This window comes from Caenorhabditis remanei, chromosome V, assembly GCF_010183535.1.
Source record: "Caenorhabditis remanei strain PX506 chromosome V, whole genome shotgun sequence".
NCBI lineage: Eukaryota > Metazoa > Nematoda > Chromadorea > Rhabditida > Rhabditidae > Caenorhabditis > Caenorhabditis remanei.
This window is the reverse complement of record NC_071332.1, coordinates 19,824,235-19,844,466: the sequence shown is the minus strand read 5'-3', so window position 1 is coordinate 19,844,466 and position 20,232 is coordinate 19,824,235. Positions and strand designations below refer to the sequence as shown.

Here is a 20,232-nt window from a genome sequence, read left to right as displayed (position 1 = left end):
GGATCTGGTAATGAGAGAAATTTTGAAGAATCTTGACTTTCTGTCAATGTGAGTTTAAAAAAGCAATAAATCTTCGTTGACTAAAATCAGTTATTGTGACAGCTGAAACTCAATATAGGATGCCATCTCTAATTAGAGTCGGTACGAATCAGAGCTGTGATAATTTATAACTAATTCTAGCATGGATCTAATGCCTAAAACATTTCATTTCTCGATGCGCTAGCACATTAAGACAGAAAACTTTATTTTGAAAAGCATTTTTTAACACTATGAAATATGCTTCAACTTAAAGATCATAACTTTCAAATTCGGATCGTATGTTAGAGAGAGTTTACTGGGAAAGACATGAAACGATTGACCGTCATTTTCCGCCAATCCGACAGCTTCCAAAAAACGAGATTTGTCGGGAAATTGTTCAAACCAGATTTGCGAGTGAGCATTGACGTGCGAATTCTCTAGAGTCTGAGAATATTATGTGTGGTGATTTGGTGGTATCCAAGCTCACTTACATGTTTGTAAAGTAATAGATCTTCACAGCAGATTGTTTGCATGTAAACTTCTAGGTTTGGAATATGAGTCAGCATTCCAAATGGAGAGCAAACGGGGAAGCGTTCCACTAGAAGGTTTTCCAAATTTTCACAGTCTTTCAGTATGTCGAGATCCAATACGACCGTGTTTTCATAACTACTGCCTCTTTTTAACAGTCTGAACACTGTCAGACGTCTTAAAACTTTCAAATCAACATGACGAAGCAAATGCATCAGTTGATCTTGTCCATGTACCGAAATCGTCAGAGATTCAACTCGAAGTAAACGATTTCTTGATTCCAAAACATTGATAAAACAATCAAATAGTTTTTCAAAAGTTGGCACATCATCGAATTGCCACTTTCGCCTGACACATAGCTCGTTCAGTAGCGATTTTCGGTGTTTCAATGCTGTCCGCAGGAAATCATCAACTTCTTTGTTAGAGAACTCGATATCTTTCTTTGATTGTGAGGATGGTGAAAGTAACTGAAAAAAAATCTTATTTGCTCCCACTTGTAGATCGATGGATTTCAAGTTACTGTCTGCTTTCCCACAATCAATGTAGTCACGGAACGCGTGGCACACTCTTCGAAGCTTTCGACTGAAAAATTCCAATTTCAGATAATGTTTTTCAAAACTCAAAACTCACATTGACACGAAATCAAGGTTTTTCAATATTTCATTTGTGACAACATCAGGCATATCCAATAGGAAAGCATGTTTTTCTTTTCGTAGCCATGAAGGAATCCAGCAAGAGAAGATATTGGATAGAGACATTTGAGAATGATTGGTTTTCAGATTGTTACTTTGAAAATAAAAGGAATGTGACCTTCAGATGACCCCTCTGTCAATGTAGAGCACGTAAGTCAATAAAGTTTGAAAACACATTCAAATTCGTTTGGTTTTCTCCTCAGAAAATCACAAAGAATTTGCGTGAGAAATTGGTTTACCAAGAGGTCAATTTATTCTCGTTTTCCGCCCGAAACTGAAAATATTTCATTCCTAAATGTCTCTATTCAAATTATTCTCCTGCTGCCTTCCCGTTCAAAAATCGAAGAGAAATACTGTATTGGATTCGCCTAATGCAGCAGTGTCGACTGTTGTAGTGTCGCCGCCGACCCCAAAAATTCAAGATGTTTTCTTATTGGACATGCCGGATCTGGTAATGAGAGAAATATTGAAGAATCTTGACTTTCTGACATTGTGAGTTTAATAGAAAAAATTTATATATATATTATTTGTGACCCGAAAATTTCAGCCAAAAACTCCGAAAAGTTTGTTTTTCGCTTCGGAAGTTTATAGATTTTGTGAAACCGGATAGCAACTTGAAAGAAATTTTAATTGAAGTGAGAGCTGATCTAATTACGGGATCAGTGAAAGGGCAACAAATCAAAACGATAAAGCATGCTTATAAAGAGCACGACGATGAATGTGAAATGACAATAAATCTTCATAAAGGAAAAGTTATCGAGAAAAACTTTATCGACGTTTTTGCTGATAATTTCCTATGGCCGTTACTCGAAAATCAGAAATCTCCCTTGGACAACTTATTTTTGATAGAACAGAATGCTGATGAATTAAACATGAAAGTGTCACAAACTCCAGGAAAGCTACTCGTGCCAACTTTCGAAAATGTGTTTGATTGTTCGATGAAGGTCCTGGAGTCGACAGGTCGCATACTGCAAGTCGAATGTCTCAAAATTTCTGTGTTGGGGCAAGACCAACTGATGAAGATGCTTCGTTATGTCGATTTGAAGTTTTTGAAAAGATTAGAAGTGTACCGATTGGCAGAAACCGAGAGTAGAGTTTATAATGAATATATTCTGGATCTCGACATACTCGAAAATTGTGAAAAACTGGAAAAACTCTGTGTTGAAAGTTTCTACCTCTCCTCTTCATTCAGTCTATTCACGCATATTCCTGTGTTGAGAGTCAATATGCAAATTATATACTGTGAGGAAGTAATTCAATTTCAAGAGGTTAGTCAGTTCGACCTTTGCAACAGCTTCAACTCTAATATTTACAGACATTAGACACATTTTTTTCCGGCGAAAATATATACGAATATTCGTGTATACGCTACAATGAATTTCTTGATAAACCTCGATTTATGGAGACTCTCGGCCCACCACGAGATGCTAACAATGTTAACTTGATTTTTAATGTTTCTCAAAAACTTTTTCTGCAAGATTTTGCTAATATTAACGTCTTGTTTTGGGTGTGCAGTGCTTTAGAATCGATTTTTGTATGAATTACACTATTTCTCCATTATCGTTTTCCGTGAGACTTATATTGTAAAAAATTACTTTTTAATTCATTAACACGTAAATTCTTTTTACTAACATCTCAAGGATACAATAGAGTGCAACCTATAATCAGAACCGGTCCGAATCAGAATTGAGCCAAATTAAAACTATTTGAGAGTGTTTTCTCATGCTCAAAACATTTTCTTCCATGGTTTGCAAACACAGTAAGAAGGAAAACTTTATTTTGAAAATAAATTCCTTTCAGGACACTAAGAAGTGTGTTTTCATTCAAAATTCATAAAATTCAAAGAATGACAAAATTTTAGATAGGGTTGACTGGGGAAAAAATGAACCAGTTTACTGCTATTTTCCGCCAATCCAATAGCTTTCAGAAAACGAGATCGGTCCGGAAATAGTTCAAATTTGATTTTCGAGTAAGCATCGATGTCAGATTTCTCCATAGTCTGAAAATATTTTGTGTTTTGATTTGGTGGTTTTCAAACTCACTTATATCTTTGAAGAGTAATAAATCTTCACAATAGATTGTTTGCATTTTAATTTTCAGGTTCGGAATATGAGTAAACATGCGGAATGGCGAGCATACGGAGAAACCAATCACATGAAGTTTCTCCAGATTTTTACAATCTTTCAGTATGTCGAGATCCAAGCGGTTGTTTTTGCCAAAATCTATTAAAATTTCTGCTTCCAACAGACTGACCACTTTCAAACGTTTTAATACATTCAAATCCACATGACAAAGCAGCTGCATCAGTTGCTCTTGTCCATGTACCGAAATCGTCAGAGATTCAACTCGAAGTAAACGATGCCTTGATTCCAAAATATTGATAAAACAATCAAATAGTTTTTCAAAAGTTGGCACATCATCGAATTGCCACTTTCGCCTGACACATAGCTCGTTCAGTAGCGATTTTCGATGTTTCAATGCTGTCCGCAGGAAATCATCAACTTCTTTGTAAGAAAACTCGATATCTTTCTTTCATTGTGAGGACGGTGAAAGTAACTCAAAAAAATCTTATTCGCTCCCACTTGTAGGTCGATCGATTTCCAGTTACTGTCTGGTTTTACACAATCGATATAGTCACGGAACGCGTGGCACACTCTTCGAAGCTTTCGACTGAAAAATTCCAATTTTAAATTATGTTATTCAAAACTCAAACATGATTCAAACGTTAGTGTTTAGAATTTTTGCTATTAAAACACAGTTCGGATTCGTTTTATTGGCTCTTACATTTTCTCATGTCTTTGACATTTTAAGTAAGAATTGTGGTCTAGAATTGTAAGAATGGGTTCGGGACTTGTCAAAAATCTAGATACAGTGTTTGCATTACGTTTAAAACAGGAATCTCAACCAATTAACTTTATTTTGAGAAATAAAATCCTTTCACAACACTATGAACTGTGTTTCCAACAAAAATACATACATTTCGAAGCAGGATAGTATGTCAGAGTGAGTTTACTAGGGAAAACATGAACCAATTTACTGTTATCATCCACCAATCCGATATCTTCCAAAAACCGGGCTTTGTCGGGAAATTGTCCATATTTGATTTCCGAGAAAGCATTGATGTTCAAATTTTCCATGGTCTAAAAATGTTCTATATGATGATTTGTTCGTTTTCAAGTTTACTTACATGTTTTAAGAGTAATAAATCTTCGCAGTAGATTGTTTGCATGTTAACTGTCAGAATCGGAATATGAGTAATCATGCGGAATGGGGAGGAGATGGAGAAGCCTTTCACATGAAGATTTTCCAGATTTTCACATTCTTTTAGAATATCGAGATCCAAAACAAACTCGCTGTTATCATCACCATTATCCGATAATTCTTCTATTTCCAACAGTCTGAACACTTCCAGACTTTTCAACACTTTCAAATCAACATGACTAAGCAATTCCGTCAGTTGATCTTGTCCATGTACTGAGATTGGCAACGCTCCAACTTGCAGTAAGCGATCCCTCGATTTCAGAACTTTCATCAAACGATCAAATAACTTTATGAAAGTTTCCGCATTCTTGAGTTCTACAGCATAGCCCACAAAGCTCACAAAACGTAGCTCGTCCAGTAGCGATTTTTGGTATTTCAATGCTGCCCAAAGGAAATCAACAACATCTTCGAAAGAAATCTGTATTTCTAGGTTTGATTGTGAAGGTGTAGAAAATGATACAAAAATCAACTCCTCTACCACCTCTAGGTCGATCGATTTCAAGTGACTGTCTGGTTTTACACAATCGATGTAGTCACGAAACGCGTGGCACACTTTTTGAAGTTTTCGACTGTAAAATTCCAAGTTCATATGATGTTTTTTTCAACTCATAACTCACATTGTCGCAAAATCCAGCTTTTTCAATATTTCATTTGTGACAACATCAGGCATATCTAATAAGAAAGCATGTTCTTCTTTTCGTAGCCATGAAGGAATCCAGCAAGAGAAGAAGTTGAATAGAGACATTTGAGAATGATTGGTTTTCAGATTGTTACTTTGAAAATAAAAGGAATGTGACCTTCAGATGACCCCTCTGTCAATGTAGAGCACGTAAGTCAATAAAGTTTGAAAACACATTCAAATTTGTTTGGTTTTCTTCTCAGAGAATCACAAAGAAATTGCGTGAGAAATTGGTTTACCAAGAGGTCAATTTATTCTCGTTTTCCGCCCGAAACTGAAAATATTTCATTCCTAAATGTCTCTATTCAAATTATTCTCCTGCTGCCTTCCCGTTCAAAAATCGAAGAAAAATCCTGTATTGGATTCGCCTGTTGGAGCAGTGTCGCCTGTTGTAGTGTCGCCCACAACTCCAAAAATCCAAGATGTTTTCTTATTGGACATGCCGGATCTGGTAATGAGAGAAATATTGAAGAATCTTGACGTTCTGACATTGTGAGTTTAATAAAACTATATATATTATCCCGAAAAAACCCGAAAATTTCAGTCAAAAACTCCGAAAAGTTTGTTTTTCGCTTCGGAAGTTTGTAGATTTTGTGAAACCGGATAGCAACTTGAAAGAAATTTTAATTGAAGTGAGAGCTGATCTAATTACGGGATCTGTGAAAGGGCAACAAATGAAAATGATAAAGCACGTTTATAAAGAGCACGAAGATGGATGTGAGATGACCATAAATTTTCGTGAAGCAAAAGTTATCGAGAAAAACTTCATCGACGTTTATGCTGGCAATTTTCTTCGGCCGTTACTCGAAAATCAGAAATCTCCTTTGGACAAATTATGTTTGATTGAACAAAATGCTGATAAACTAAACATGAAACTACCACAAACTCCAAGGAAGTTTCTCGTGCCAACTTTCGAAAATGTGTTTAATTGTTCGATGAAGGTCCTGGAGTCGAGAGGGTGCTTACTGCAAGTCGAATGTCTAAAAATTTCTGTGTTGGGGCAAGACCAACTGATGACGATGCTTCGTTATGTCGATTTGAAGTTTTTGAAAAAATTGAAAATTTACCGATTGGAAGAAACCGAGAGTAGAGTTCATACTGAATATATTCTGAATCTCGACATACTGGAAAATTGTGAAAAACTGGAGAAACTCTGTGTGAAAGGTTTCTACATCTCCTCTTCATTCAGTCTATTCACTCATATTCCTGAGTTGAAAGTCAGTATGCAAATCATTTACTGCGACGAAGTAATTCAATTTCAAGAGGTTAGTCAGATCGACCACTGCAACAGCTTCAACTCTAATGTTTGCAGACATTGGTCAAATTTTTTTCTGTTATGTACGCTACAACGAATTTCCCGACAAATCTCGATTTATGGAAACTCTCGGCCCACCACAAGATGCTAACAATGTTAACTTGATTTTTAATGTTTCTCAAAAACTTTTTCTGCATGATTTTGCAAACATTAACGCCTTGTTGTGGGTGTCCAGTGCTTTAGAATCGATTTTGGTATGAATTACACTATTACTCCATTATCGTTCTCCCCCGAGTCCTTTTTAAAAGAATAAATTCATTAAAGTGTTAGTTCCGATTTTAGCCAGTTTCAAATTATTACTAAAAAAAAGCCCTTGCAAAAAAGACAACTTTATTTTTCAAAAAGTTCTCCATTCAGAGCACTAAGCAGTGTGTTTCCAGTTGAACTTCATACATTTCGAAGCAGGCCGGTATGTTAGAAAGAGATTACTGCGAAAAACATGAAAAGATTCACAGCCATCATCCGCCAATCGGGCAGATTCCATAAAACGAAATTTGTGGGGAAATTGGATTTTCGATCTAGCGTCGATGTCCGAATTGTCCATGGTCTGAAAATACTCTGTGTTTTCAGACCATGGATTTGCCTGTTTTCAAGCTCACTTACTTGTTTGAAGAATAATACATCTTCGCAGTATATCTTTTGCATTTGTACTTTCAGCTTAGGAAAAAAAAATCTTAAATCTACTATCCCTACATATACTTTGTCACACATCAACTATAAAGCGTTCCCCAACAAAGCTCAGACGCTTTCTATGATGTTCTCGGTATTCCCCAAAAATTGTTTCTGAGAGACTATGAAAATGTTAAGTTGAACTTCGCTATTTTGTTAAAATACTTGAATATTGATTTTTTTGAATTATACTTTTTTCTCTTATTGTTTACCCTTAAAATATCCATAAAATTTGACCGAATCAGAACCGGCTGAATAGTTTAAATAAAGCATGTAATAATTTATTTCAATATGTAGTAGCACGGAAAGAAGAAGTGACTTTATAAAACATATGTTCTCTTTTCCCAGCACTATGAATCCTGTCTCCAGTTAAAAACCAAACATTTCCATTGATTGTCATTCTCCGCCATCCTCATAGCTTCCATAAAACGAGATTTGTCGGGAAACTGTCCATATCGAATTTCCGAGCGAGCATTGATGTTCAAATTGTCCATGGTCTGAAAATATTCTGCGTGGTGATTTGTTGGTGTTCAAGTTCACTTACATTTTTGAAAAATAATAACTCTTCAGAGTAGATTGTTTGCATGTTAACTGACAGATTAGGAATATGAGCAAGGATGCGGAATGGAGAAGATATGGAGAAATAAGTCACATGAAGGTTGTCCAGATTTTTACAATCTTTCAGTATGCCGAGATCCAAAGCAGAATCGTTGTAGTTGTTACGATGGTCCAAAGATTGTTCTGTTTCTACTAGTCTGCACACTTCCAGACGTTTCAACACCTTTAAATCAACATGACGAAGCAGCTGCATCAGTTGATCTTGTCCATGTAATGAAATCGCCAGAGATTCAACTTGAAGTAAACGATCTCTTGATTCCAAAACATTAATCAATCTTTCAAATAGTTTTTCGACAGTTGGCACAACAAACTTCCCGGGATTTTGTAAAACAGGTTGACGATTCTCATCAAACTTCCACTTTTTTATGACACATAGATCGTTCATTAGCGATTTTTGGTGTTTCAATGCTGGCCAAAGGAAATCATCAACACATAAATCGACGCAGTTATTCTGAAATGTTGCACACCGAGAACCACTTTGCATTACACATAGGTGATCCTGTTCTTTGTAAAAGAACTGAATATCTTTGGCTGATTGTGAGAGTGTCGAAAGCATTGTTGTAAATCCAAAAATCGTATCCGCTGTCGCTTGTAGGTCGATGGATTTCAAGTTACTGTCTGGGTTTTCACAATCGATGAAATCACGGAACGCGTGGCACACTTTTCGAAGTTTTCGACTGAAAAACTTGTCAGGCAATGTTTTTTAAACTAGAAACTTATAACTCACATTGTCACGAAATCCAGGTTTTTCAATATTTCTCTCATAACTACATCCGGCATATCCAATAGAAAAACATTCTGGGTCTCCTGCGATTTGTGATATTTTGGTCTTGTGGGAAAGCAGCAAAAGACGAAATTGAACAGAGACATTTGGGAATGAGTAGAATATTGAGAGTGATGCTAAAAATGAAGCAGGGTTGACCTCTTGGGAAACTATTTTTTTGGTAGGATAACACGTGAGTCTATAAAAAATGAAAACTGTTTAAAAAAATTAATGCGTGATCCCATTTTTTCAGATAAAAGCCCCAAGGTCAAACATGACTCATTTCCAATTGAAAATCCTTAAAAGTTCGTTCCACCAATATGTCTCTGTTCAACATCTTCTCCTGCTGCCTTCCCTCACGACCGAAATATCACAAATGGCAGTGGAACCAGAAGGTTTTTCTATTGGATATGCCGGATGTAGTTACGATAGAAATATTGAAAAACCTAGACTTCGAGACTATGTGAGTTTTGAATTTTGATAAACATCATCTGAAATTGGAATTTTTCAGCCCAAAGCTTCGAAAAGTGTGCCATTCGACTACATTGATTGTGTAAAACCAGACAGTAACTCGAAATCGATCGACCTAAGGGTCATAGGGGATTTCATTATTATATTCACAACAATATCTTCAACACCCTCATCAACGGTTAGTTATCAAGATTTATTACGTAGAAGACGTTTTATTTGCAATTAGAAGAGGTCCCGAGTGTAGATCATTCCAGAATTATTCATTCGATTCATGTATTGATTATTTTCTTTGGTCAGCATTGAAACACCAAAAATCGCTGCTGGATGAGCTATCTGTCATAAAAAAGTTGTATTTCTATGATGAACTCAAAGATGTGCGAACTTTCGAAAAGATGTTTGATCGTTTGATCAATGTTTTGGAATCACGAGATCGTTTACTTCAAGTTAAATCTCTGATGATTTCGGTTCATGGACAAGATCAACTGATGCAGCTGCTTAATCATATTGACTTGAAGGTGTTGAAACGTCTGGAAGTGTACAGACTGTTGGAAATAGAAAAATTATCGGATAATGGTGATGATAACAGCGAGTTTGTTTTGGATCTCGATATACTGAAAGAATGTGAAAATCTGGAAAAACTTGATGTGAAAAGCTTCTCCATTTCCTCTTCATTCCGTATGTTTACTCATATTCCGAATCTGGAAGTTAACATGCAAACAATCTACTGTGAAGATCTATTACTCTTCAAACAAGTAAGTGAGCTTGAAAACCAACAAATCACCACAGAGAATGTTTTCAGACCATGTTGAATTCGGACATCAATGCTCACTCGGAAATTCGATTCGAACAATTTCCCGACAAATCTCGTTTTATGGAAAATATCGGATTAGTGGATGATGGCAGTGAATCTTTTCATGTTTTCCCAAGTAAACTCTTTCTAACATACTGGCCTGCTTCGAAATGTATGAAGTTTAACTGGAAACACATTGCTGTGTATGTTTTAGTCATCATTTGAAACTTGATAAATCAGAACCAATCTGATCCGGCTTTGCTTTTGGACCGACACTGATTAGATATATTGGAAAAGTTATCGGAGTGAGAAAAACTAGATAATTCCTTTTTGGGACTTCCACGAGAGAGGCAAACTCAGTTCCGTTTTCAACCAGGGAAATTGAAAATATCAGTTTCCTAGCTCAATTCATTGCAGCAATCGATTTTAATTTTAAAAAAATTATGAAATAAAGAAACGAAAGTTTTGCTCAAGGTGTGTTCACCTTATCAGTCACATGTTGATTTCCTTCAAACTGATAACGGAACAGCTAGTTTATGAAATTTTGTTTCTCTCTTTCTAAAAATTGCCCAGGTTTCTGCAATGGAAAAAATCTTCCAAAATATCATGCCTCGAAGGTAAGTTATTTTTTCAGTTTCTTTCGTGAAAGCCCTCCTAAATAATTGCAGAAAAGGCCCGGATTACTTGAGTAAAATGCCCTCAACTGTTATGCTGGAAATATTAAAGCACTGTGACTATTGGAAAATGTAAGACTATTTTTTATTGGGCGAGAAAAAACATGGTTATAGTCATGCTCTGCGAAATACGTGTCACTACCTCCGTGACTTTATTGATGACGTGCAACCAGATGCAACAATTGATTCGATGAAAATCTCAGTGGATAAGGATTCCATATATTTGAATTTCGAAACAGGAAGTTTTGTTGTGAAATATCAGAAAAGTCAAAGCATAATCTGGAAGAAAAAGAGACAAGATTACGGGGAAAAGTTCTTCCAAGACCTGAATTATATTTTAAGACACCCGATGCTCACGGTTAATGATTTTTCTGTCACTCTATCCTGCGCTGGATCTAATACTGCATCCAAATTCTACAGTGATCTTGAAGCATTGTTGAAGTCAAGAGTACAACCTCTATCAGTTCAAAAACTGACTCTACAGGTTTTCTTCGAAGAAGATGTTATGTCAGTTCTACCTTATTTTGAAGCTGGAAAATTGGAAGCTATTACTATTCACCGCGCATTATTGTCAGGTCTAAACTTGTCGTTAGACCGGATTATCGAAACGGATCAGTTCAAAAAAGCCAAAGAGATAGAAATTCCACAGTTTATGGTAGATGTTCAAATGCATCACTTCTGTCATTTCGAAAAAGTCCGTCTTCACTTTTTAACTATTCGGTTAAGTGATATATTGATGATCAAACAGGTCTGGTTGGAGAATAGTCAAGTCAAATAAGAGTTAGTTTCAGAAATTCTTCGACTCTAAAACTGCTCAATTCTTCCAAGTGGATTTCGAGAAATTCCCCGAGATCAGCAGACTCGTTGAAGCTCTTGGACCACCTCACATGATGCCTCGTCGCAATTGGTTTTTTGAAGTTCCTAATTCGAACCGTGCAGTTTCCATAAGCCTTCTTTCTCGTAAAATTGATTTTCTTTGTGTTCATGGCAAAAATAAATAAATAAACGCCAAACGAAAAAATTTGAATTTTTTTTCAATCTCCATTGGCTTATCCTTCCGTGACAACATTAATCACAGAGGTCATCAGAAGGTCAGTTTCCTTTAATTTTCAAAGTAACAATTCCGAAAACCCGAAAACCAATCATTCCCAAATGTCTCTATTCAACTTTTTCTCTTGCTGCTTTCCTTCACGACCACCAAAAGAAGAACATGCTTTTCTATTAGATATGCCTGATTTAGTCACAAATGAAATATTGAAAAATCTGGATTTCGCGACAATGTGAGCTGTGAGTTTTAACATCATCTGAACTCTAAGTTTTCAGTCTAAAGCTTCGAAAAGTGTGCCACGCGTTTCGTGATTATATCGATTGTGTGAAACCAGACAGTAACTTGAAAGCGATCAACCTAGAAGTGAGAGCGGATATGATTACTGTATTACTTTCAACGCCCTCATCAACCAAAGATGATGAGTTCCTTTACAAAGAACATGAGCTTTTATGTTTAATGCAAAGAGGTCCCCGGTATGCTATGTTTGAGAATAACTGTGTCGATTTATGTGTTGATGATTTCCTTTGGCCAGCATTGAAACACCAAAAATCGCTACTGGACGAGCTTTATGTGACAAGACAATTGGAGTTCGATGAAAATAATCAATCTATTCCACAAACTCCAGGAAAGCTTCTCGTGCCAACATTTGAAAAATTATTTGATAGTTTGATAAATGTTTTGGAGTCGAGAGATCGATTACTTAAAGTTGAAAATCTGATGATTTCGTTAACTGGAAAAGATCAACTAATGCGGCTGCTTCGTCATGTTGATTTGAAAGCATTAAAACGTCTGCAACTGATCAGACTGTCAGAAACAGAAACATATATGGACTACCGTCAAGATAACAGCGAATACCCTTTGGATCTCGACATACTGAAAGATTGTAAAAATCTGGAAGAACTTGATGTGAGACGCTTCTCCATTTCCTCTCCACTCCGCATGTTAGCGCATATTCCGAATCTCAAAGTTAACATGCAAACAATCTCCTGTGAAGATCTATTACTTTTCAAACAAGTGAGTTGAGAACCACCAAATCACCACACAGAACATTTTCAGAACCTGGAAAATTTAAACACTTTTGCTCTCTCGATAATCCAATTTGTACAATTTCCCGACAAATCTCGTTTTATGGAAACTATCGGATTGGCGGATGATGGCAGCGACTCGTTGCATGTTTTCCCAAGTAAACTCTATCTAGCATATAAACCTGGTTTGAAACGTTTGAAATTTAACTGGAAATACACTTAGTGTTCTGAATGGAAAACCTTTTATAAATAAAGTTTTTTCCAACCGTTTGTTTTGAGCATCATTCGAAACTGGCTAAATCAGAACCCATTCTGATCCGGCTTTGCTTTCGGACCGACACTGATTAGATATATTGGAAAAGTTATCGGAGTGAGAAAAACTAGATAATTCCTTTTTGGGACTTCCACGAGAGAGGCAAACTCAGTTCCGTTTTCAACCAGGGAAATTGAAAATATCAGTTTCCTAGCTCAATTCATTGCAGCAATCGATTTTACTTTTAAAAAAATTATGAAATAAAGAAACGAAAGTTTTGCTCAAGGTGTGTTCACCTTATCAGTCACATGCCGATTGCTTTCATACTGATAACGGAACAGCTAGTTTATGAAATTTTGTTTCTTTCTCATTAGAAATATTGACTCTACAATGAAGAATATCTTTAAAGGACTCGTCCCTCAAAAGTGAGTTATTTTTCCAGTTTGTTTCGTGACAACCGTCCTGAGTAATTGCAGAAAAGGCCCGGATTACTTGAGTAAAATGCCCTCAACTATTATGCTGGAAATATTAAAGAACTGTGACTATTGGAAAATGTAAGACTATTTCTTATTGGGTGAAAAAAACATGGTGAATGGTAATTCACTTTTGAGGGACAAGTCCTTTAAAGATTCATTTCTTGGAGACTCTCGAACAAGATGATGGCTGTCTGCTCAGTGTAGTGAAATTCTGGTAACCGACGACACATACAGGAAATAGGTACGTTTCTTTTAATAAAAGTTCTAAAAAAGTTATTTAATATTTTAGGCATTATTTAGAACGGGATAAATCAAATCGAATTGAAAACTTTATACGGCTGAAAACTCCATGGTCCGCGGTTTTTTTGAAAGTCTTGATTTAATGACTTGCTGGTCAAAATATTTGACAAACGATAAACGTATTCTGGAATTCAGTTATCCGACAAACCCATATTGTATTCTACAAGGAAAACAGGAAGGAAACTTAGAATTTTATAGGTTCCTTTTCATAATAATCAACGAGACAATTATAAAAAAGTTCGGTAAAAATCTCTGGTGGGCACCACGATTAAAGAGGTCACCTCATTTAGTTATAACAGTAAAATAAGGCAAAAGCATTGTGCCACAGATGAATTTTTTGAGATATCGCATCATAAAACAGAGTTACATCTCTTGATGGTCGAAGTGTGTTTATGAAACGAAGCTTGTCGGGAAAATGCTTGTGATAAATTAACGATTTGCGCAGAAAATTCGTTGTTCGGAGTGTCTGTAATAAAATATTTTGAATTCTGGTTGGGGAACTTCGACTGGATTGACTAACTTCGTGGAATTTCAGCACTTCATCACAGTGAATTGTATGCATATGAACACGGAGCTCAGGCACATGAGCAATAGAACGGAGGGGTGAGGAGATGGTGAAGTTGCATACACTGAGCTTTTTAAGATTTTCAGCGCATTCTAGTAGATTTAGATCCAGCATCAATTTAACATTATTTTCCGGATGAGTTGGGATTTCCATCAATTGCCACACTTCCAAACGTTTTAATGACTTCAAATCGATATGATGAAGCAATCGCATCAGTTGGTCTTGTCCAAATACATAAACTCTCAGATCCTTAACTTGCAGTAGACGATCCCTTGACTTTAGAACTTTCATCAAACAATCAAACACTTTCTCTGCTATTTCAACACTCAGATCGTTATTACGAGCGATAACACGTCGTCCCAACTCTAGCTTTTCCAACACCGACTTTTGGTTTTTCAGCATTGGAATAAGAAAGTCTTCAGAATACACATCGACAAAGTTTCCGTTGATAATTATGCTGCAACAGCCAGCTTTCACTTCACACCCATCTTCACTTTCTATGTAATTTGACTCGATACATTTTGATGACGAATACCCTTGTATGAGTACTGTCGCTGATCCAAACATTGTGTCACTGGTCATTTCTATCTTGAAATTCTTCAATCCGCTATCGACTTTCACATTATCAACAAATTCCCGAAGGTAATAGCTTGTTTTTCGGAGTCGTAGACTGAAAATTACGTTATGCACAGATCATATTCTTAAACACAAAACTCACATTGACAGAAAATCAAGATTCTTCAAAATTTCTCTCATTACCAGATCCGGCATGTTCAATAAGAAAGCATCCTGGATTATAGGACTTGGCGGCGACACTGCAATCGGCAAATCCAAAACATGGTTTCTTTTTGGTTGACGGGAGGGAAGGCAGCACGAGAAGAATTTGAATAGAGACATTTGGGAATGAATGGTTTTCTTTTTTTTTGAGATGAAAATGAGCAAATTTCAACGACCTTAGAAAACTAGTTTTTAACGGAATTCTGATTCTCCCGGATTTATATTTTTTCATACACGTGCCAAAGAACACAAATTGCAGCGATAGGAAATACATCAATTTCCAAGGATTCTATGCCTAAATGCTTTTACGTTAACCTCTTTTGTTGTCTCAAGTGTTAACCTGTGATGAAAAACTTATAAACGTGTTATATTTCAAGTCCCGGAAAACCTCTATTGTTCAAAATGTCTGTTGGAGGGCAACTCTATAAAGAGGGTCACTTCAAATAAAGGGAGCACCTCGATTATTTTTTGCCGACGAATATGCAACTAACTCTTGAATTTTTTTGTTTCTGTAATTTTTAAAAATGAATTCATTTGAACATTTATGCTAAAATTGGAGAGCAATTGAATTTTTATAGCAAACTGATATTAGAAAACTGCATAATTCGCTGAAGAGCTACTGTAAGTTGTTCGTAGGGCAAAATTATTTGAGAATCAAATTAGGGACACTTCAAATAGAGTTTATACTGTAAAATATACCAAAATCATAGTGAATCAGACGAATGTTTTCAGAAATCTGGTAACATTCCTCTTCTAATGGCCAGAGTGTGTTTGTGAAACGAAGTTTGTCGGGAAAATGTTGGCAAAAAATATACGAGCTGGAGAGAAAGTTTGTTGTTAGGATTGTCTGAAAACATTAAGAAGGGAATTTTTACCGGATTGACTTGACTAACCTCGTGGTATTTCAGCACATCGTCACAGCAAATTGTATGCATATGAACATGGAGCTCAGGCACATGAGCAATAGAACGGAGTGGTGAGGAGATGGTGAAGTTGTTTACACGGAGCTCTTTCAGATTTTCAAAGATTTCCAGCACACTAAGATCCAGCATCAATTCGTTCTTCAGATCTTTCCAGGTATCCACCAATCGCGTTATTTCCAAACGTTTCAATGACTTCAGATCGATATAATGAAGCAATTGCATTAGTTGGTCTTGTCCAAATACATAAACTTTCAGATCCTCAATTTGCAATTGGCGATCCCTTGACTTCAGAACTTTCATCAAGCTATCAAAGACATTCTCGAATAATCCGGGCTCGTGAACTTCTTGACCTTGTTTAAAAACAAATTCACATTGTCCCAATTGTAGCTTTTCCAACACCGACCTTTGGTTTTTCAGCATTGGAATAAGAAAATCTTCAGAAAACACATCGGCAAAGTTTCCATTAATAATTATGTTGCGACCGCGAGTTTTCACTTCACAATTATCCTCATTATCCGTGTAATTCGACTTGATAAATTTGGTTGATGGATCTCCTTTCATGTGTACTGTCGCTGATCCTAATATTGTGTCCCCAGTCATTTCTATCTTGAAATCCTTCAATCTGCTATCTACTTTCACATTAGCAACGAATTCCCGAAGTGAATAGCATGTTTTTCGAAGCTGTTGGCTAAAAACCACGTTATATTTAGATTATATTCTTAAACACAAAACTGACATTGTCAAAAAATCAAGATTCTTTACAATTTCTCTCATTACCAGATCAGGCATGTCCAATAAGAAAGAATCCTGGATTGTAGGACTTGGCGGCGACACTGCTACAGTGGGTAAATCCAATACAAGAGTTCTCTTCGATTGACGGGAGGGAAGGCAGAACGAGAAGAATTTGAATAGAGACATTTAGGAATGAATTGGTTTACCTTTTTTGGAAATAAAAATTAGAAAACTTTGACCTTAGTAATCTAGTTTTTGACGGAGTTCTTCTTCTTCTTCCTTTTTTTGTTACTTTTCATACACGTACTAAACGGAAAAAAAAAGAACTCCGTCAAAAACTAGTTTACTAAGGTCAAAATTTCCTCATTTCTTTCAGATAAGTAAAAACCAATTCATTCCCAAAATGTCATTATTCAAATTCTTCTCGTGCTGCCTTCCCTCCCGACAATCAAAAAGAAATCATGTTTTGGATTCCCCTGTTGTGGTGTCGCCGCCAAAAATTCAAGATGTCTTCTTATTGAACATGCCGGATCTGGTAATGAGAGAAATTTTGAAGAATCTTGACTTTCTGACAATGTGAGTTTTGTGTTTAAGAATATTATGATCTTTAATGTGATTTTTTTACAGAAAAAAGCTGCGAAAAACAAGCTATTCGCTCCGGAAATTTATTGATTATGTGAAAATAGATAGCGGATTGAAGGATTTCAAAATAGAAATGACAGAGAACACAATATTTGGATCAGCGACAGTACACATGAAAGGATGTCCATCAACCGAATATATCAGCACGGCTTACATAGAAAATGAAGATGGGAAGTGTGAAGTGAAAACTGGCGGTTGTCGTTGTCTACGCAACATAATTATCAACGGATACTTTGTCGATGTGTATTTTGAAGATTTTCTTACTCCGATGCTGAAAAACCAAAATTCATTGTTGACAACGCTACGGTTGGGGCGACTTCCTAAGTTTGTTGAAGGCGAAAAAATATTGATGAAAATAAGCAAAAGTTTATTCGAGAAAGTGTTTGATTGTTTGATAAAAGTTCTGGAGTCAAGGGATCGCATATTGCAAATTGAGGATCTGGAAGTTTATGTACTTGGACAAGACCAACTGATGGTATTGCTCCGCCATATCGATCTGAAGTCTTTAAAACGTTTGGAAGTGTGTCGATTGGTAGAAAATGATCCGGAGAATAATGCAGAATTTATGTTGGATCTTAGTCTACTGGAATGCGCTGAAAACCTGATAGAGCTCCGTGTAATCAATTTCACCATCTCCTCACCCCTCCGTTCTATTGCTCATGTGCCTAAGCTCAGTGTTGATATGCATACAATTCACTGTGACGATGTGCTGAAATACCATGAGGTTAGTCAAGTCAATCAAGTGAAATTTCCAATTACTTATATTTCCAGACACTCCTAACAACAAAATTTCGATCCAAATCGAGTGTTTGGTACCAACAATTTCCCGACAAACGTCGTTTCAAGAACACACGGGGACTATCAGAACGTCGATTTTATTATTGGGTTTCTGAAAGAATTGAGTTGTGTCATTATCCTGATTCAAAGCTCATGTTTTGGAAAGCGATTTACTAATACATGTTTACGAATACTTTTGTAAATCGATTTTATACATTCGAATTTTGAAGTTGCAAAAAGTAAATAAAGATTTATGTTGATATCGCGAAAAGCAATACAATAGATGTGTCTATTTCTTTCTCGACCGCTACTATGAATCTAGCCAAGAACCTAATGGCTTTGTGAATGTGAACGATTTATTTGACGAAGGGCAGGTCACTTATTCGACAACCGGGAATGGGAGTCAACGGGAGATGTAACAGAAAGAATTCCCCCTTCAAATTATTCCAGAAAAGACACGGATTATCTCAGCAGAATGCCTGGATTAGCTATGGCTGGAGTATTGGATCATTGTGATTTCCTGGAATTGTAAGTATTTTTTCTTATACTGTAAAAAAAGTGTTTTATAGTCAAACCCTAAGAAAAAAGTGTCACTACCTCCGTAACAGAGCTGTGCGGAAGTAAAACTTTCGAAAAAGGAAGTCGGAAGGAAGAAGGAAGAAAAAAACGTTTTGAAGAATCAACGTGTCACATTTCTGATAGACGGGTTTTTCAATTTGCTCAGTAGTTTTCGAGAAATCAATCAAACTTCGATTGATTTTTTGTTATTTCCTGAAATAATATCTGTAACCAGGATTTTTTGCATTGAATGGGTGGATAATGTTCTGTAAATAATTCTAAAACTGAAATTTCCTCATTCCTGACTTTGAGATTTACGCGAAAAATTAAAGAAATAAAGCTGCAGACCTGCAATTCTCTCAAAATTTTTGTTTCATGAGAGTAGATCAAAATTTCCTTGCAGTTCTTTTTCGGAGTCTGGGAGACCGTGCGCTGGAGTATTTTCTTCGAAAAATAACAGGAAATTTAGATTTAATAGTTACTTAACCTCTTGGTGACCTTTGGTGAACCAATTTTTGCAGCATTCTGTACGAAAACTTAATTTATCTGTGAACAGAATAATACTTTTGTGATAACAAAAAAACTTGACCTCTAGTTGAACTAGAAGGGTCAAATTTTTTTCATTTTACAAAAAATCAAAAAAATTCCATTCTCAAATGTCTCTCCCTAAAGATGTGAATTATAACAATCCATACATCCTGCAAATGCCAGAGCTGGTTATGAAACAAATTCTGGAACATGTCGATTTTGTATCCATGTAAGTTATTCAAGGTACCCTTGAAAATTCAAAATTAGTTTTCCAGATTAAAACTCCGCAAAGTGTGTCATGCATTTCGAAATTTCATCGATGACAACAAATCTGGAGGTGTTATTAAGAAAATATTGATCAGAGTCATGCCAGACGCTCTACGGGTAAAATTAACAACAAAAGATGATTTCTACCCAAAATGTGAAATTGTATACATGGAAAAAAGCGATGGATGTTTTATCGCAATGTACAAAGGTGTGAATACAACAGGCAAGTACTTCAAGAATGGAAAATTTTTTGGTTTTTTCACTGAAGATTTTGGATTCCTTCTGAGAAACCAGAACATGGAAATGGAGGAGATCGAAGTCATGATTTGCACAAAAGCTTAGTATGATACAAATGGAAAACCGAAAAAAGAAAACGTTGAAAAAGAATTAGTGAACAGTTTCTATGATTGGCTGGCGACAGTTTTCAAGTCTAGAGAAACCCCACTACAAGTGAAAACATGGGATTTAGACATATTCGGTCGGGACTGCTTGATGAAATTGTTGCCGAATTTTGGTCCAGTCCAAAAACTTAACATTCGAAGAATCTACGTGCTTGAAGAATGGCTTCTGAGTAAGGAGCCAGATAGAGGGATTGATCTGGAGGGGATAATCGATTGGAAAAATGTTGGAGATCTTTTCACATCAGGGTTCTTTGTCACTTCTCCCCTTCGAGTTGTGGCAAACGTTTTGAAGATTGAGACATCCTTTATAACGGTCGATATTAAAGATTTAATAATTTGGAAAGAGGTACATAAACATAAATTTCGGTTATTTTTTATTCTCACATCCAATTATTTTCAGACTTTTCTTACCAACCCTCTCAAATAATCATCCGTCATTTGGTCCAAACAATTTGTTGGGTTGGAGAAATTATCCGAACTAC

At 36.1% G+C, this 20,232-nt stretch overlaps 9 protein-coding genes across 9 annotated transcripts; 5 read left to right on the top strand and 4 right to left on the bottom strand.

The window, feature by feature from the left end:
• Positions 1-267: 267 nt before the first annotated feature.
• GCK72_021431 (uncharacterized protein) lies at positions 268-1,304 on the bottom strand (the record flags this gene model as incomplete). Its single annotated transcript, XM_053734259.1, has 3 exons — positions 268-462; positions 510-1,128; positions 1,177-1,304. The coding sequence occupies 3 exons, from the start codon at positions 1,302-1,304 to the stop codon at positions 268-270; spliced, it is 942 nt and encodes a 313-aa protein (XP_053583172.1).
• A 229-nt stretch (positions 1,305-1,533) lies between these two features.
• Positions 1,534-2,560, top strand: GCK72_021430 (uncharacterized protein; the record flags this gene model as incomplete). The annotated part of the gene is made up of 2 exons (XM_053734258.1): positions 1,534-1,730; positions 1,786-2,560. The coding sequence occupies 2 exons, from the start codon at positions 1,534-1,536 to the stop codon at positions 2,558-2,560; spliced, it is 972 nt and encodes a 323-aa protein (XP_053583171.1).
• A 1,295-nt stretch (positions 2,561-3,855) lies between these two features.
• GCK72_021429 (uncharacterized protein) lies at positions 3,856-5,244 on the bottom strand (the record flags this gene model as incomplete). The annotated part of the gene is made up of 4 exons (XM_053734257.1): positions 3,856-3,908; positions 4,216-4,378; positions 4,426-5,068; positions 5,117-5,244. The coding sequence occupies 4 exons, from the start codon at positions 5,242-5,244 to the stop codon at positions 3,856-3,858; spliced, it is 987 nt and encodes a 328-aa protein (XP_053583170.1).
• Positions 5,245-5,473: 229 nt separating this feature from the next.
• GCK72_021428 (uncharacterized protein) lies at positions 5,474-6,598 on the top strand (the record flags this gene model as incomplete). The annotated part of the gene is made up of 3 exons (XM_053734256.1): positions 5,474-5,670; positions 5,723-6,443; positions 6,491-6,598. The coding sequence occupies 3 exons, from the start codon at positions 5,474-5,476 to the stop codon at positions 6,596-6,598; spliced, it is 1,026 nt and encodes a 341-aa protein (XP_053583169.1).
• A 914-nt stretch (positions 6,599-7,512) lies between these two features.
• On the bottom strand, positions 7,513-8,650 carry GCK72_021427 (uncharacterized protein; the record flags this gene model as incomplete). Its single annotated transcript, XM_053734255.1, has 3 exons — positions 7,513-7,659; positions 7,707-8,457; positions 8,508-8,650. 3 exons carry the CDS (start codon positions 8,648-8,650, stop codon positions 7,513-7,515), a joined length of 1,041 nt encoding a protein of 346 aa, XP_053583168.1.
• GCK72_021426 (uncharacterized protein) lies at positions 7,787-12,774 on the top strand (the record flags this gene model as incomplete). Its single annotated transcript, XM_053734254.1, has 10 exons — positions 7,787-8,020; positions 8,797-9,006; positions 9,055-9,192; positions 9,269-9,766; positions 9,814-10,007; positions 10,473-10,550; positions 10,593-11,226; positions 11,270-11,385; positions 11,802-12,540; positions 12,583-12,774. The coding sequence occupies 10 exons, from the start codon at positions 7,787-7,789 to the stop codon at positions 12,772-12,774; spliced, it is 3,033 nt and encodes a 1,010-aa protein (XP_053583167.1).
• A 1,092-nt stretch (positions 12,775-13,866) lies between these two features.
• Positions 13,867-16,763, bottom strand: GCK72_021425 (uncharacterized protein; the record flags this gene model as incomplete). The annotated part of the gene is made up of 5 exons (XM_053734253.1): positions 13,867-14,046; positions 14,101-14,815; positions 14,864-14,934; positions 15,816-16,533; positions 16,582-16,763. 5 exons carry the CDS (start codon positions 16,761-16,763, stop codon positions 13,867-13,869), a joined length of 1,866 nt encoding a protein of 621 aa, XP_053583166.1.
• A 217-nt stretch (positions 16,764-16,980) lies between these two features.
• On the top strand, positions 16,981-18,173 carry GCK72_021424 (uncharacterized protein; the record flags this gene model as incomplete). The annotated part of the gene is made up of 3 exons (XM_053734252.1): positions 16,981-17,153; positions 17,205-17,943; positions 17,991-18,173. The coding sequence occupies 3 exons, from the start codon at positions 16,981-16,983 to the stop codon at positions 18,171-18,173; spliced, it is 1,095 nt and encodes a 364-aa protein (XP_053583165.1).
• A 1,037-nt stretch (positions 18,174-19,210) lies between these two features.
• On the top strand, positions 19,211-19,691 carry GCK72_021423 (uncharacterized protein; the record flags this gene model as incomplete). The annotated part of the gene is made up of 2 exons (XM_053734251.1): positions 19,211-19,311; positions 19,358-19,691. 2 exons carry the CDS (start codon positions 19,211-19,213, stop codon positions 19,689-19,691), a joined length of 435 nt encoding a protein of 144 aa, XP_053583164.1.
• Positions 19,692-20,232: the final 541 nt, after the last annotated feature.